This window comes from Oryza sativa, chromosome 3, assembly GCF_034140825.1.
Source record: "Oryza sativa Japonica Group chromosome 3, ASM3414082v1".
Taxonomy (NCBI): Eukaryota; Viridiplantae; Streptophyta; class Magnoliopsida; order Poales; family Poaceae; genus Oryza; species Oryza sativa.
The window spans coordinates 29,301,956-29,316,092 of record NC_089037.1 but is presented as its reverse complement, the minus strand read 5'-3'; the positions used below and the strand labels follow the sequence as shown (position 1 = coordinate 29,316,092).

General features: G+C 40.5%; 1 protein-coding gene and 1 long non-coding RNA gene across 6 annotated transcripts; one reads left to right on the top strand and one right to left on the bottom strand.

Annotated features, from left to right (window-relative positions):
* Nucleotides 1-3,132: 3,132 nt before the first annotated feature.
* Nucleotides 3,133-13,856, bottom strand: LOC4333856 (transcription factor TB1-like). Its single transcript, XM_015774751.3, has 2 exons — nucleotides 12,012-13,856; nucleotides 3,133-3,244 (listed from the first exon to the last, which is right to left on the bottom strand). The coding sequence occupies exon 1, from the start codon at nucleotides 13,214-13,216 to the stop codon at nucleotides 12,050-12,052; it is 1,167 nt and encodes a 388-aa protein (XP_015630237.1). The 5' UTR covers nucleotides 13,217-13,856; the 3' UTR covers nucleotides 3,133-3,244; nucleotides 12,012-12,049.
* LOC136355884 (uncharacterized) lies at nucleotides 3,322-11,020 on the top strand. 5 transcript variants are annotated; one of them, XR_010740428.1, is made up of 7 exons: nucleotides 3,322-3,921; nucleotides 4,091-4,464; nucleotides 5,829-5,978; nucleotides 6,104-6,157; nucleotides 6,283-6,347; nucleotides 8,150-9,165; nucleotides 10,628-11,020. It is a non-coding gene; the product is annotated as an uncharacterized lncRNA (long non-coding RNA). The 5 variants fall into 5 exon arrangements; XR_010740427.1 differs by having other exon boundaries at nucleotides 3,325-3,921; nucleotides 6,104-6,347; nucleotides 8,150-8,884; nucleotides 9,109-9,165; XR_010740425.1 differs by having other exon boundaries at nucleotides 3,325-3,921; nucleotides 6,104-6,347; nucleotides 8,150-8,884; nucleotides 9,064-9,165.
* Nucleotides 13,857-14,137: the final 281 nt, after the last annotated feature.

Genomic DNA, 14,137 nt, shown 5'->3' with positions numbered 1-14,137 from the left:
AATCATGGCGCAATTAGGCTTAAAAGATTCGTCCCGCAATTTACACGCAATATGTGTAATTGGTTTTTTTTGTCTATATTTAATACCTCATGTATTTGTCCAAACATTCGATGTGATAGTGTGAAAAACTTTTGGATGGGAAATAAACAGGGCCCTAGTAGTAGAGACCATCGCAAGGGAAGTCCATTCATGAGCGGATACATTAACGGTGCGAATCAGAATCATATCGATCTCGGTTTAAAAACAAGTTGACCAGATCGGGGAGAGATCGAGAATGAAATGCCTGTCGGGTCCAACTCCAAGTGCATGTCAAACAACACAAGCTATATAGGTTGGTGTACACAGGCCATACATTTAAAGGCCATACATGGCTGCACAATTTGGAACAGTACTACGTTGTTACTGCCTGCCTGCAGTTTTGTGCGCGCGCTGCACCGGCGCGCGGCGCTTGCCCGGCGGAACCCGCGCGCTGCCAGAGATGGGACGTCTCACGCACGTAGCGCGCGCGGTGGGCGGGCGCGACGTCGACGCGCGCGCGCAGCTGCTGCATGCCTACGCCTACGCCTACGCCTACGACAGCTAGAGGCGTGGCGACACTGCGCGTGGCAGCCGCTGCCGCACGCACGCACGCACGCATCGCTCGCTGTTGGACCGAGACCGCGAGACCGAGACGATCAGGTGATCGATCGATCGCCATCGTCTCCCGTCTCCGTCACGCCGGGCCCGGGCCCCCTCCCCGTCCAGGCCGCGCAACCGTTCACATCGATCGTGGCATCGTGCTGCGTCTGCGTGAGAGAGAGACGGCATGCATTGACGATGCTAGGCTATAGCTGCATCATCTGCGGCTTGCTTCTAGCTAGCTGGTGATGCATCATCAGTTTATATAAGCCACAGCTGCCCCTATCATCAGTATATAAATTGTCCATGCATAGTGCTGGTTAATTACTCCACATGGATCATGGATGTATCTTCTCTTTGTCGACGACCCGTTAATAATATCATTTGATCATCGATCGCTGTAATGCATGCGGTTGCGCGCATTGTGCCGGCCGATCGACCTGATAAGTGATTAAGGCTGTCATTAGATTCAGGGGGTGAAGTTTTGACGTGTCACATCGGATATACCGACACACATTTAAATTATTAAACGTACACTAATAACAAAACAAATTACAAAATCCGTCTATAAAACTGCGAGACGAATTTATTAAGTCTAATTAATCCATCATTAGCAAATGTTTACTGTAGAACTACATTGTCAGATCATAGAGCAATTAGGCTTGAAAGATTCATCTCGCAATTTACAAGCAATCTTTGTAATTAGTTATTTTTTTATATTTAATACTCCATGCATGTTTCCAAACATTCGATGTGACAGGGTGAAATTTTTTTGCCTGGGAACTAAACAGGGCCTAATTCCATGCGTTATTTGCTGGATCTATATATAGCTTTTAGAGCTATCTAGCTAGTAGCTTCCCCAGCTTGGACGGCATTATATATGGCCGGTACTGGTTGTCGATCGTCTCCGGCGGTGCTTCAATTCGACATCCACAAGATTCGGTAATTATGCAGTGCATTTCAGTATTTTTATGCGAGTAGATGCGCGAGTTAACAAACGGAAAGTTAATTTACAAACATATAACTCCGGAGTAAGTTGAAATCCATTGCCTGTCGACCATCATCTTCCACTCCGGCACCGGCGGCTTTTACCCGTCATTTGTGTTCGTGTGCTTATTTCGGTATCCCCGGCTTTTTTATCCTTTTCTTCCACATGGAGACCTCTTCAATATGCTTATCAAGTTTGTCTACCCAATAAATATCCATTTCTGAACCCGTGCGGCGTATGATGCAGTTATCAAATAAACAGGTTGACCTAATGGAGAACCTTGCATTATCTCACACTACCAAAAAAAAAAAAAAACTTGCGCAATCAGTTTTCTCTCATAATACTCTTTCATGTTCATTTGCAGTACCAGCTATACTCAATATCATTCATATGGATCGTCTGTTATGATCAGTTGTTTCAACGGACCGGATAATCATTTGATTAATTTATACAAAAGAGTAAATTTTAGATAACCGCAACCATTTTGTCAAAATTATTAGTTTAGTACAGCTTTAGCTAGACATTCTAGACAATTTTTACCAGAAAGCTACAATTTTATTTGCCAGGCAAGTTTTTGGCTCACCTGTCATACACATGCATATATATAATGGTGTAAATCCCTCCCCCCCATGTCGTACACACAGGGATGTAAAGTTGCAATTTTGTGATATAAAGTTGTTTATTTGGTATATATAATTGCAGTTTTGTGAAATAGCCGACTAATAAAGTTGTAGCAATATTTCAGTATTGTCAACTGTACTCTTTATACAATGTAGAAACATATATGGACCACATAGTCTTTTTAGTATAAATATGGCACTGTAACACCGGCTACAGTTTCAGGTACCTTACGGACTAACCTATGTTAGCCCCTTAACACAGACATAAATTGAGACAATTTGTTGAACCGTTAATTTGTGATGACATAAATTGAGTAATGTCTAGCCTTTCACAACGATGACGTGTTAGGTGACACGATCACGGGACCATGCATTGTAATGTGGTGCATATGTGTGATGGTGCAAGTGTGTGTCGGCACAAAATTATCCTCGTGATAAAAAAAAAACTTTGCTGTTTTTACATCTTAGGGTCACATGCACTTAGACGTACATATATATATGCCATCAAAATAATTACCCCAAAAAAATTAAAGCAAATTACAATATAAATTATATATGATGTAATTAATCTACCTCTCTACAATACGCAGGCTGATTAAATTTGATCTACGCAGGCGTAAGAAACAAAAAACCAGCTATGAATTGTGCAATACTATGCACAGCAATTTTTTACTGTGTGTAAATCAATTTTGGTTTGGATTATTATGAAGGTGTATGTATGGCACCATAGTGCATATTATTGAATTTTTAGAATTTTTGTAACTATATTTGGTTGGCTAGCTAGCTTGTAAAGCGAGGGCATGCATCCACGCATTAGTGTGAAAAATTCAATTTTACACAAATATTCTAATACCACAAATTTGAAAGCAGATCTTATCACAAATGTTTAACGAATATCATCGTCTTTGTAGCACGGGATTACAATGTACATGAATTTATAGGAAAGGCATGCCATATCTTCTGGGCTCATTTAACTTGACTAGCTCAGGCCTTTTGATATTTTCTTCAAGAAAAGCGCCTACAAAAATCCAACAGTCCAAATTAAATCTCAGTTAGAACAAATGACGACATTTTACATGAGGCTTTGAAAGTTCTAATGGCACAGGCCCACACATCATGTGCTAGCAAGTGACAACCAAGCAAGCCTGTACTTGTCTTCTGTACGTTTTTATCGCTCGTACACCCTGGAAGCGACCGTTCCTATTTGTTGTTGCTGCTTTATATTCTTTGGCCTAACAGTGAAAGTTGTCTTCATCCCCCCAATTCTATCCAAAGCCACAGAACGTGGACTGCATTGCGTTTCTCTTCTCCCTTTGTTTTCTTCTCTGCAAAAGAAAGTAGTATCTGCAGCCTTTTCCACATGAACTTTGAATCATTTCGCCGAGAAAAACACAAGGGAGGAAGGAAACATCACGCATCGGAGGACATCATATACATATCCATTCAGGATAGCCTTCTTTTCCCCTCTTGAGAAAGAGTTAGAGAGAGAATGAGAGAGAGAGAGAGAGAGAGAGAGAGGAGGAGGAGGAGGAGGAGGAGGAGGAGGAGATGGAAGAAGAGGAGAAAGAGAATGAGAGGGGATGGTAGCTCTATTCGGAGGTCAGTGTTCGTCATTTCTCTCCTTAATCAGTTTCACCACCTATATGGATTTATCTGGATCAGAGAGAATCTGCAGCAAATTACTCCATGGCGAAGGTAACTGCTCACTAATCTCTTCCGGACTCTTCCTCCTCTTGGCATCAAATCATGCTTCATTCAAATCCACAAGTCCTCTTGTTTTTTTCTTCTTGGAGTTCATGGCTTCTCTGTTGAGAGAGATCCAAATTAATTATTCCATGTTTCCTTGTTTTTGCACGAAATGCAGAACAGCCTTCATGTTTCCTCATGGCGATCGATCTCGCAGCGACACCTTGCAGCAGGGTGATGAGAAAGCTACGTTTCAATGGGTCAAATCAAGCACACGCATGCAAAAGTTAGTTTTGACCAATCCGCTTCTCATGTACGTGCACGTCAGATCGCGTTCCTGCTTCCATGACCCTCTCCTGCGTAATAGTCTTTTCTCAATTAACTGGTTGCATTTTGGAGGCTAGCATAAGTTTTTTAAGCTAGCTAGCAAGTGATGCATATGTTTCACTGCTCCATTTTTTGGGAACTGATGTATTTTGAAGGAACAAATAACTTAAAAATGGGAGTGCGTACCAATCTCAATTTCCTTTGGATGTGCTAAGGATTTACCTGGTATTCTCTACTATTCTTATTTAATTTTGTCTTAAATTAATGTAACACCAAAATTGGTTGAAAATGATTTCTGGTATCCTCTACGATTCTTATTTAATTTTGTCTTAAATTAATGTAACACCGAAATTGGTTGAACAGTAGTACTAAATCTGAGATGGGACAGATTACTACTCTTGGCCTTTAGTTCTGTATGGATGTCAAATACAATTTACATTATTATATACCGTCAATGTTTCAATCTCAATTTCCTTTGTTCAATGGCAGGCCACTCACCATTTTGTTGAATATTTGAACTTCAACCTATCCTATATATATATGAAATTAGCATCATATATATTCCTTCCCTAGAAATAACATATTCATTAGTTGCTCAGACGGTCCGATTGAATATATACTTATAGTATTAATGTTATATATCTTTGACATTCCCTTTTGAATGCTTACATGTGACAAAATAGTGATACTTTTTATGCATTTGCTTGATATGAACTTCTAGTCCACAATTCTGACCTCATTTAATGTTTTTTCAAGTATATATCCGTTGTTTTTTATACTGTAAATCCAAATTGATCATCAATATTATTAGTAAATTGGAAGAAAACATACCCACAAGGGTGACAAGACGACAAGAGGGTGGCCTGGTGGGTAGAATATCACCATTATGTATTACTAGCAACTCCCCCCGTCCCAAAAAAACTCAACCTAGGAGGGGATGTAACCTCGTCCCAAAAAAACTCAACCTAGCAGGGGATGTGACCTTGTCCAAAAAAAACTCAACCTAGGAGGGGATGTGACCCTAGTTTGAGTTTTTTTTTGGACGAAGGGAGTAGTTACTAAAAATTTAACCGGTATATATATAGTACGATATTTGAGGGTCACATAAAAATAGAAACTAATTACCCGTTAAGGATAAAAGTGAACAAAATGATAATAAACTAAGAGTTCATCGGTAATACCTCCATCCGTTTATGGGATTCTAGGTTGTTTTGAACACATTAAGTAACAAGGAGAAATAATACGATGACCTTATTATGTCAAGAGTATAGGAAGAGTGTGGAAATTAAGGTAGTTGGAGTTAATATAAGGAGAAATTTGAATAAGAGTTGATTGATTGGACAACCGGACACCTTATATTGGTGAGACACAATTCAAATGCTTGGATTCATTATATTATGGGATGGAGGTAGTAATGTAATTAGCTAGCATTAAACAGACTTAACATTAATAACTCACATTTTACCACCAAATTAAGCATAACGATATATTGTGTAATATTCATGGTCCATTCATCCAATTAAGCCATGACATATATGCTTCAGTTGTTTTGTTCTAAGTTTTGAATGCTTTGGTTATCTCATCTGCAGGTATTCTTTGAGTTACTATTTCTAAAATTGGCTCTGAAATGTGATCCTTTTTCCTCTGATATTACGAGCTTAATTGGAAGGGAACAGCATGCACATATCACATATGTATATTAACAATATCAGAGGCCGGGCACCCAAACTCCCTTCCAGGCACGTTTTCTTTCCTAAATTAGCAATTGAATATAAAATAGCCATTTGCAGGCACATGCTTTGTTTACTAATTAATCATTCTTTTGGGAGACATGCACTATGATTTTTGTTTTCATGTTAGCTAGGTAAGGTTATTGACAGCTGGTTTGGCGCACGCAAGAAGGTTCAGATGGTTTCAGGTTTGGCATAAGTGGATTAGGTTTTTTGTGGATGATTTTCAGTCAGTTCATCAGTTCTAAGAGACGAATCAAATTACTATCAGAACCAAAACTTTGCAATTCAAATCTGAAACAGAGTTGTGCAGGTGATCTGTAACTTTTTCAGCACAGACTGGAAACCTTCACCTGGAAAACATTCAACTTAATTGAGGTTGGTTTGAGAACTACTGAGTCATTTGAATGGATATTGAGAATTATTAAGTTACATGTGCCGACTAGTTCAACCCAAAACCTATACTAATGAGGAAAGATGGGATTCAAACTCAACATTTGGCTCTAATAGCACATATTGAGTTGCATGCACCAACCAATTTAATCTAAAAGCTTAAGTTGATGAAGAAAGATTAGCATTTCACTTGTACTCCAATAAGAACTTTCAAATATAAAACTTTTAACTTGAGGTAAACCATCCTACATATAACCTAGCTAGCTCTCTTTTTTGTTATCGATCCCTTCATATAACCTAAACATAATAAGAATTCTAAAATAATTCACATGTGTTTGAAAATATGTTACTTTGATTCACCCCCCGTGTTTATATATTTTTAGATGATGGAGATGTTTTATGTATATCCTTGGGACATATCTATACATCCTATATAGTTGTGATCAATAGCTCAACATGCATTGAGCCACATCATTTAGAAAGAAGAGTCATTGGATCATTTTCATGTTTAATCACAATTCTTCATTTTGTAGCTATTATTCCTCATTAATTAGTATATAAGTCAACATTGAGTGCTTCAATTAGTATAGAATATTATTGCTATAAAGAAGTTATGCCGTCGCCATATTTGACAACATTGGATAACACTTTTGTAGTTCATGTTATCCTATATGTAATATTTTCTCATATCTATGCATTAAAATTTTGCAACTGTATTGCACACATCACTATCCTGCTGCATTGAGCGGGATGTCCTCTAGTGTCCCTAGATAATTGTGCCATCAATTTCATTTGCAATTTAGAAATTTTTAAAATTTATTAAACACTTAAACTTCCATGATCCTTGCAGCAACATTAATCCTGTATAGGTTCATTTGTGCCAGACCCCTACAAAAGTTAATGCAGGAAGTGCTAATTAATCCTGTGCTTGTCATCTAGTTTTCATAGCATTAAATACATTGACACATAAGTAAAAATCCTATGTGGCAAGAGAGTTAATGATGAGAGAGGTAAAAAAATAAATAAACCATTTCTCATGCAAGAAATCATTTCTACACAAGAACCAAGAATAAAATTAAGGGGGATAGGTGAATAAAAAGAGAGAGAAGAGAGGTGATTGGATGAAAATTTAATTTGAAGACACCATCCATTAAATTTCTGGATTGGAGATGGCCTTAAGCGCTAAGAAATTATATATAGTTAATGAATGGATTTATCAGAAATTGTCAGAAACTGCTTGAACGCATATTTACTAAAACAAATTTATTCCGCATTTTTTTACTGAAATGTTCCTAGCGTTTTTTTTCTTCTTGAGAATATATCAAGTGTGTAAGAGTCCTCCATCTGAAACCCTATAATAATTCCCCCAAATATTTGTAGGGGGCGAATTCCTTAGTGTGAAATATATTCGTTCTTAACTGTAACAGTTCTGAGATTTAATTGAGCACGTGCTTCTCAGCGAACATGGAGCATGCATGCGACCATATACATGCGGTTTTACTATATCATCACATAATTATTACACGGCATTTTTGATTCCACAAGAAGTCGATACAAGCCTTTGGCCATTGATTTTCACAGAGATTCATGTGTGTTTTCGGTTAATTTAGACACTCGGCCTGCAACTTTCGTAGACTTTGCCAAATTTGCTACACATCTGCGCGTTCGTCGATAACAAAATTTAATTTAGAAAAGGATTCTGTTTTCAGTTTGTGAAATTTTGTGCCATTCTGCTATGGAATTTGTACAAGCACTTATATTCCATGCTAAGTCAAATTTTGATGCAGGTTGGAATGGTTTTCATTGGCAGATCCAGATCAATCGGTCATAAGAGGTTAGATCCAGACCAAAACCACTGTATATAATCCATGGCTAACCGAAAGCGTGTGGTTAAGTCTTGTACAGGTTTTAATAGTTTTTGCACTGGGCAAAATCGATCATGACAGCAGGTTAGATATAATACATTATATATTGTGGACCAAATTGAAAGGTTAATTTTTGACCAGGTCATGCAACTGCTGCAGTACGGTTTTCACGTTAGCTATTGGTGCTATATGTCGTGTAACCAAGGGTGCTCTGTTCTCATGCTACATTATATATACATTATATATAGCATCATTCCATGCGATGATCTATAAAATTTTTGCCAGTAAATGGTATGGAGATCCAATTGATCTTGCTGCAGTAAATATGTTTTTAGTGATTGAAATTTGTGGCATCACGCATGACCTGATTGATACTCTATGTGATCGAATACATGTCTCCAGGGGTTCAAACAATTAAAGTGTTTTATTTTTCTTGGTGAAATAAGATATGATTCTGACGATGAACATATGGAGTGCTCGTACTGAATTTTGTACAACGAGTTGCATGCATATATATATGAGCAAAGCGCATATGCACGATACTGATAGAGTATGTACACATCTTTTGATGATGGAACTAAACTGCATTCTACGATTGGGTGATGGAACAGTACCCTTGTACCGTGACTGTGCGATGTACTCAGTTCATCAGATCAGGTACGCGTATTGACTGTGCATAGATACAATATCCTTGGTCTTTTTTACACAAAGTACTTCAGAATGACATGACTAGATACATGTGCACACTGTTTGTCCTTAGTCCTCTTGTAGTACAGCATGTGACCATTGTGGTCGTGGCTGCAATTAATCGTTGTACATTTTACGTGCCCAAACAGTTAGTTTTACTGCTACCGACCGGCCCATTATATTGGTGGTGACAGATCAATCGCAGTTCTAGTGCTGTTGGGACGAGGCGGCCGGTGGAAGGAATTTTGTTGGTAAATTTACAGATGCCCACCACACCTTTTACTTTCCACTACTTTATTTTTATTAGTAAAAATCCATATCATTTTATAGTCCAAGAATTCATTGTGTACATGTGTTCATCTGTTAACTTCTGTCAGCATGTTTAATTAGGGGACGCGGCAATAAGTATTTTTTTCCTCCCATGCATTTTTGCAAACACAATATTGGTGGATTTTTTAATATGGAGAATCTGAATCTACATCATAATGTATTCAGCCAAAGCATTGGTTGATATATTAATTGATTGGTTGATATATTAATTGATTGCTTCAAAGTTTATCGAACCAAATTTGTATATACTGATATGCAATAAACATAGTAAAATGATAATTTTATCATGCTTGAGAAGGGGGAGGTACTATGCTTTCTAAGGATAAAACTTTGTACCGATAGGTACTAGCTAGTTAGCTCAAGGTATAAGGTAAAATTTAAGACACCCGAGGTATTTCTCAAGGACAATAAAAAATATCTTATAAAAAAGAAATAGCCTTGCTATCCAAAAGAAGAAGATATATAACCATAGAAACAATGAATTAAATAAAAGTTGTACAATGCACAAAATAGTTATGATCGATAAGGGGCTGCATTGATCCCTTATGTGAAGTGTATTTTTTTTAAAATTATGGTAATGGAAGAATGATATAGCTCAAAAAAATAATAACCTCATAAGATTATTTAGGCCTTGTTGTGTTTTTTATTTTGGATTTTTCATGTACATATTTCCCAAGATCCTAGACAACACATTTCGTTCAAAAGAATTTTATATAAAATTTTCCTGGAATACTTCTATAAATCAACTTTTCAACTTTATAGTAATTAGTTCATTCTTTTATGCCTTCAAATAACTATAAAATCCATCAATTTCAGCTATACTAAATGGGAGCCTTAATACAATGTCGGTGGTAGAAAAAGTTGAATATATAAGGGGAAATCTATATATATTGTACTATCTCCGTTCCAATATACAGTTGTGGATTTCCGTGTCCAACGTTTTGCCATCCGTCTTATTTGGAAAAAAATATGATTAGTATTTTTATTGATAATAGATGATAAAACATGAATATTACTTTATGTGTAACTATTTTTTTTTAATTTTTTTCATATTTTTTTTCAAATGAGATGGACCGTCAAAAATTAGACATGGAAACCCACAACTACACATATATTGGGACGGAGGTAGCAGTAATCAAAATAAAAAAAAAGTAGCAAACCGTAGTACTGTACTGAATCCAAATATATTCTCTAACTGACCTAGCACAGCGATTATGGTATTGAAATACATACAAATATGCATGATAATAATAGAACAGTATATACTGGAACATCAGTTGTATTATACTCGATAATATCAATTATATATTGTATGTTTTAACCTGATGCTGCTAGCTAGCTACTTTTATATGCCCTGAACAATAAATACTTCTTCACCTGCAGTCCCTTCATTATTTCACAAGTGGGGAAAAAGATCTTCTCTATCAACGAAGTCTTCAATTCAAGCCAGAATAATTTAGGGTTTCGATCATTTTTTCTTATATAAATTACAGTACTTTCTTATTGGTGCATTAGTTGAGTTTTTTTTTCTGGGGAGTGGATACATGAGATATATAGCTCCCGACCTCCCCCTATAGGACTTAGAAAAAAATATTAGCAATTGTATTAAGCTTTATTCTTTTTTTTAATTAAGGGCAGTACTTCCATACTTCAGTTTTATAGTATACCACACTTCAGTTGTCATTATAAGTTGGCTGGAAGACTTGTGTGTATATAGTTACAACTTACAAAACACGTCCATTTGGCTTTTAATTACCAATGAAGTATTTTAGTTTCCATTGTGCTTCCTACATCAATTTGAAGTGTTCTGCATCGATCTGTTGGCAAAATAAACATCAAAACATTGATGTGTTTGTGCTAGCTTAATATTTAATTACCTTTCAGCAAACAGATGCTATATGATGTGTGTCCATCAATGCGTGGAATAGCATATATGCATAATGGATAATGTACTTTATGGAATATGCATCTAGTGAGTTGTACATATATGAGTACCATGACCTTTACTTTCAAACATTCTTACTTACTTTCAAACATTCTTACTTACTTACTTACAGTAGTGAAGAAAATTCGATGTAATTTTACCACCACTCATCAGGAAATTAGTGAGGAATCAGGAGAAAAAACTAGCTGAATCGTGGAACTTACCATGTGAACCAATCAATGAAATGATCAACTACCTTTTCCAGAGGCACATCAATTGTTAAGCTGGAGTTGGTACAGAAATTCATCTTACATGCATGCCAAGTGTAATTATTTTATGAACATCTGATGATGATGAACTAAAACACTACTGCAAGTCTGGGTCGTATCCACCATATGCTCCCTCTTATTTATGATTGAAATTGGAAAGTTAGTGTCCTAGCTTCAGATCTGATCTAATACAGTAACAAGTCTCCAACTTTTGCAAACTATAAACCAGCTGTTTTTCACTCATTCAGGAGAGGCATATCTACCTGCTCGCGATCAAGGTATCCAGCTTATCAGTTTACAGAGAGCATCTGAACATGCACACAGATTAATACTAGACGACTCCATTGATGATGAATCATCGATCAGACGATAGTGCTAGCTATATATGCAATGCACACCATGCGATGACCAAACCAAAGTTCGTCTTCACCACAGTCAACTCCGGATAAACGCGAGAAAAAATAATAAAGAGGGAATTAATACACACCCGGATTAATTAACACGTCAAGAATTATTACTCTTGAGAAGCAAAGGATAATTATGTAGCTGCAGGAGTTCGATCTTAGTGCCGTACCGTTCGTTCGTTCGTTCGTGTGTGGATGGATGATCACATCAGCAGTAGTGCCGCGAATTGGCGTAGACGACGCCGCCGAGCTCCCACTGATCCTGCTGATGCTGCTGCTGCAGGTAGTAGCTGCCGCTGTCGCCGTACGCGCCGCCGTTGGCGAACGCCATGATCACGTCGCTCGCCTCGCTAGCCGCCGAGATTTCTTGCATCCGGCCGCCGCTGACGCCGACGCCGTTGTGGCGCGTTGACGAGGAGCCGTCCTCCAATTCGGTGCTCACAAGATTGGTGGACGATGAGTGGTTCAGGTTGTTGCTGGGGCTCGTCGGCGACTTGTCCTCCCCCGCGGCCGCCGCCGCGGTGGCCGCCTCGACGCTGATTGCCGAGGCGAGGGTGACCCACCGCATCCGGTTCTTCTCCTTGGTCCGCTCCCGCGCCCGCTCCCTCGCCTTGGCGCGCGACTCCTTGTCGGGGACGGGGTGCGCATTGGCCAGCCGCCGCGGTGGCTTCGGGTTGGCCGCTGCCCTTCTCGGCTTGGCCGGCTTCTTCCCGTCGCTGTGGCCGTGAGCGGCGCCCTTGTGGTCCCCGGCGCCGCCGCCCCGATCCGCCGGGTTGCTGTGCTGCTGCTGCTTGCCGTCGACGGAGAGGCTGCTGGAGCCGTCCTCCTCGCAGACGGAGGAGGCGTCGTCGCTCATGATCTCCCGGATGGCGGCCTTGGACATGTTGAGGAGCCATTGCACCGTCTTGCTGGCCTTGTCGAAGCCGAGCATGTCCTGGAGCGCGAAGAACTTGCGGGCGACGTCGAGGGACAGCCGCATCCGCCGGTCCCTCATCCCGCCGGCGGTGCTTATCTTGCTGTGCCGGTCCTTCCTCGCCGCCGCGGCCGCCGCCGCTCCGTCGACGCCGAAGGGCACCCCGGCGTCGACGCCTTGCCCGCCTGCCCCGTCCTCCTCCGCCGCCGCCAGCTGCTGCCCATGCGGCTCCAACTCCAAGTCCATGAAGGGGTGCATGGCCGGCGACGGCGAGGCGATCGTGGCGGCGGCGGGGGAGGGGAAGGAGGGGAAGGAAGGGGAGGGAGGTGGGTGGTGGTGGTAGTAGAAGAAGGTGGAATGGTGGTGGTGGTGGTGGTCGGGCTTTGGAGAGGGAGGGGTGAGCTGAAGCTGTTGGTAAAGCGGTATGTCCATGGGGCTTGGGGAATCGAAGAAAGGAAGCATGCTTTACTGATGGGACTCCTTACTCCTAGCCGCGTTGCTGCTGCTACTGCTGCTCGCTGGCCTCCCTCCCTCTCCGGCCACCTCTCAGCGTGCGAGGCGGAAGGGGGGAATAGTGCCGTAGTGGGCTATGATCAGATGTGTCCGGCCATGCACGAGACCTAGCAGGCAGCCTACCTGGGCGCTCAGCTTGTGTGGGAGAGAGAAGTAGAGATCGAGGAGAGGACGAGCTAGCTAGCTTGGTTGATGCTTGGTCTCTTCTCTCATGGTAGGAGTAGAACACACACACAGACACAGGCACACAGCATGGGCTCATGTGGAGTGGTGGGTAGGAGGATTAGGAGGCAGGCAGCAGCTAGAGGTAGAGAGGAAGAAAGAATTGTTCGTGCTTGCTTGCTTTGGTTGTGCTTGGTTGCTTAGGATGCTAGTACAAGTTGTAGCTAGGAGTTTGGATGTGAGGTTCCTCTCCCCTCTGCAGCTAAGCTAGAGATCAGGGTGTTGCCATCTTATAGAGAGAGAGAGAGGGAGAGGGAGTGAAAGGGGATGATATGTGCAGCAGCTGGTGGTCATCGATCAGTCATCACCAAGAGGAGAGGAGAGGAGAGGAGAATACAAGGCAAAGGACACTACTGTTGGGGCAAAAGCTGTGGTAGTACATGTGTGTATGTTGAATCGCTATTGGCTACAAGTGACCTAGGGCATTTATTATTGGCTGAATGGGAGGGGAGGGGGGGCTGGAAACGGATCTGCCTCCTTTGTAATCCTCTTCTTCAGGAAACGACTGACTTGTATTTTTGTATATATATCCTCTCCCAGTCTCAGCTCAGCACACAGGAATTCGATCGATCGCGTGTGTGTATATATGCATACATTGAACATTTCTGCGTTTCTCTGGGGTAAGGACCATTTGCCATATGTGTTGTG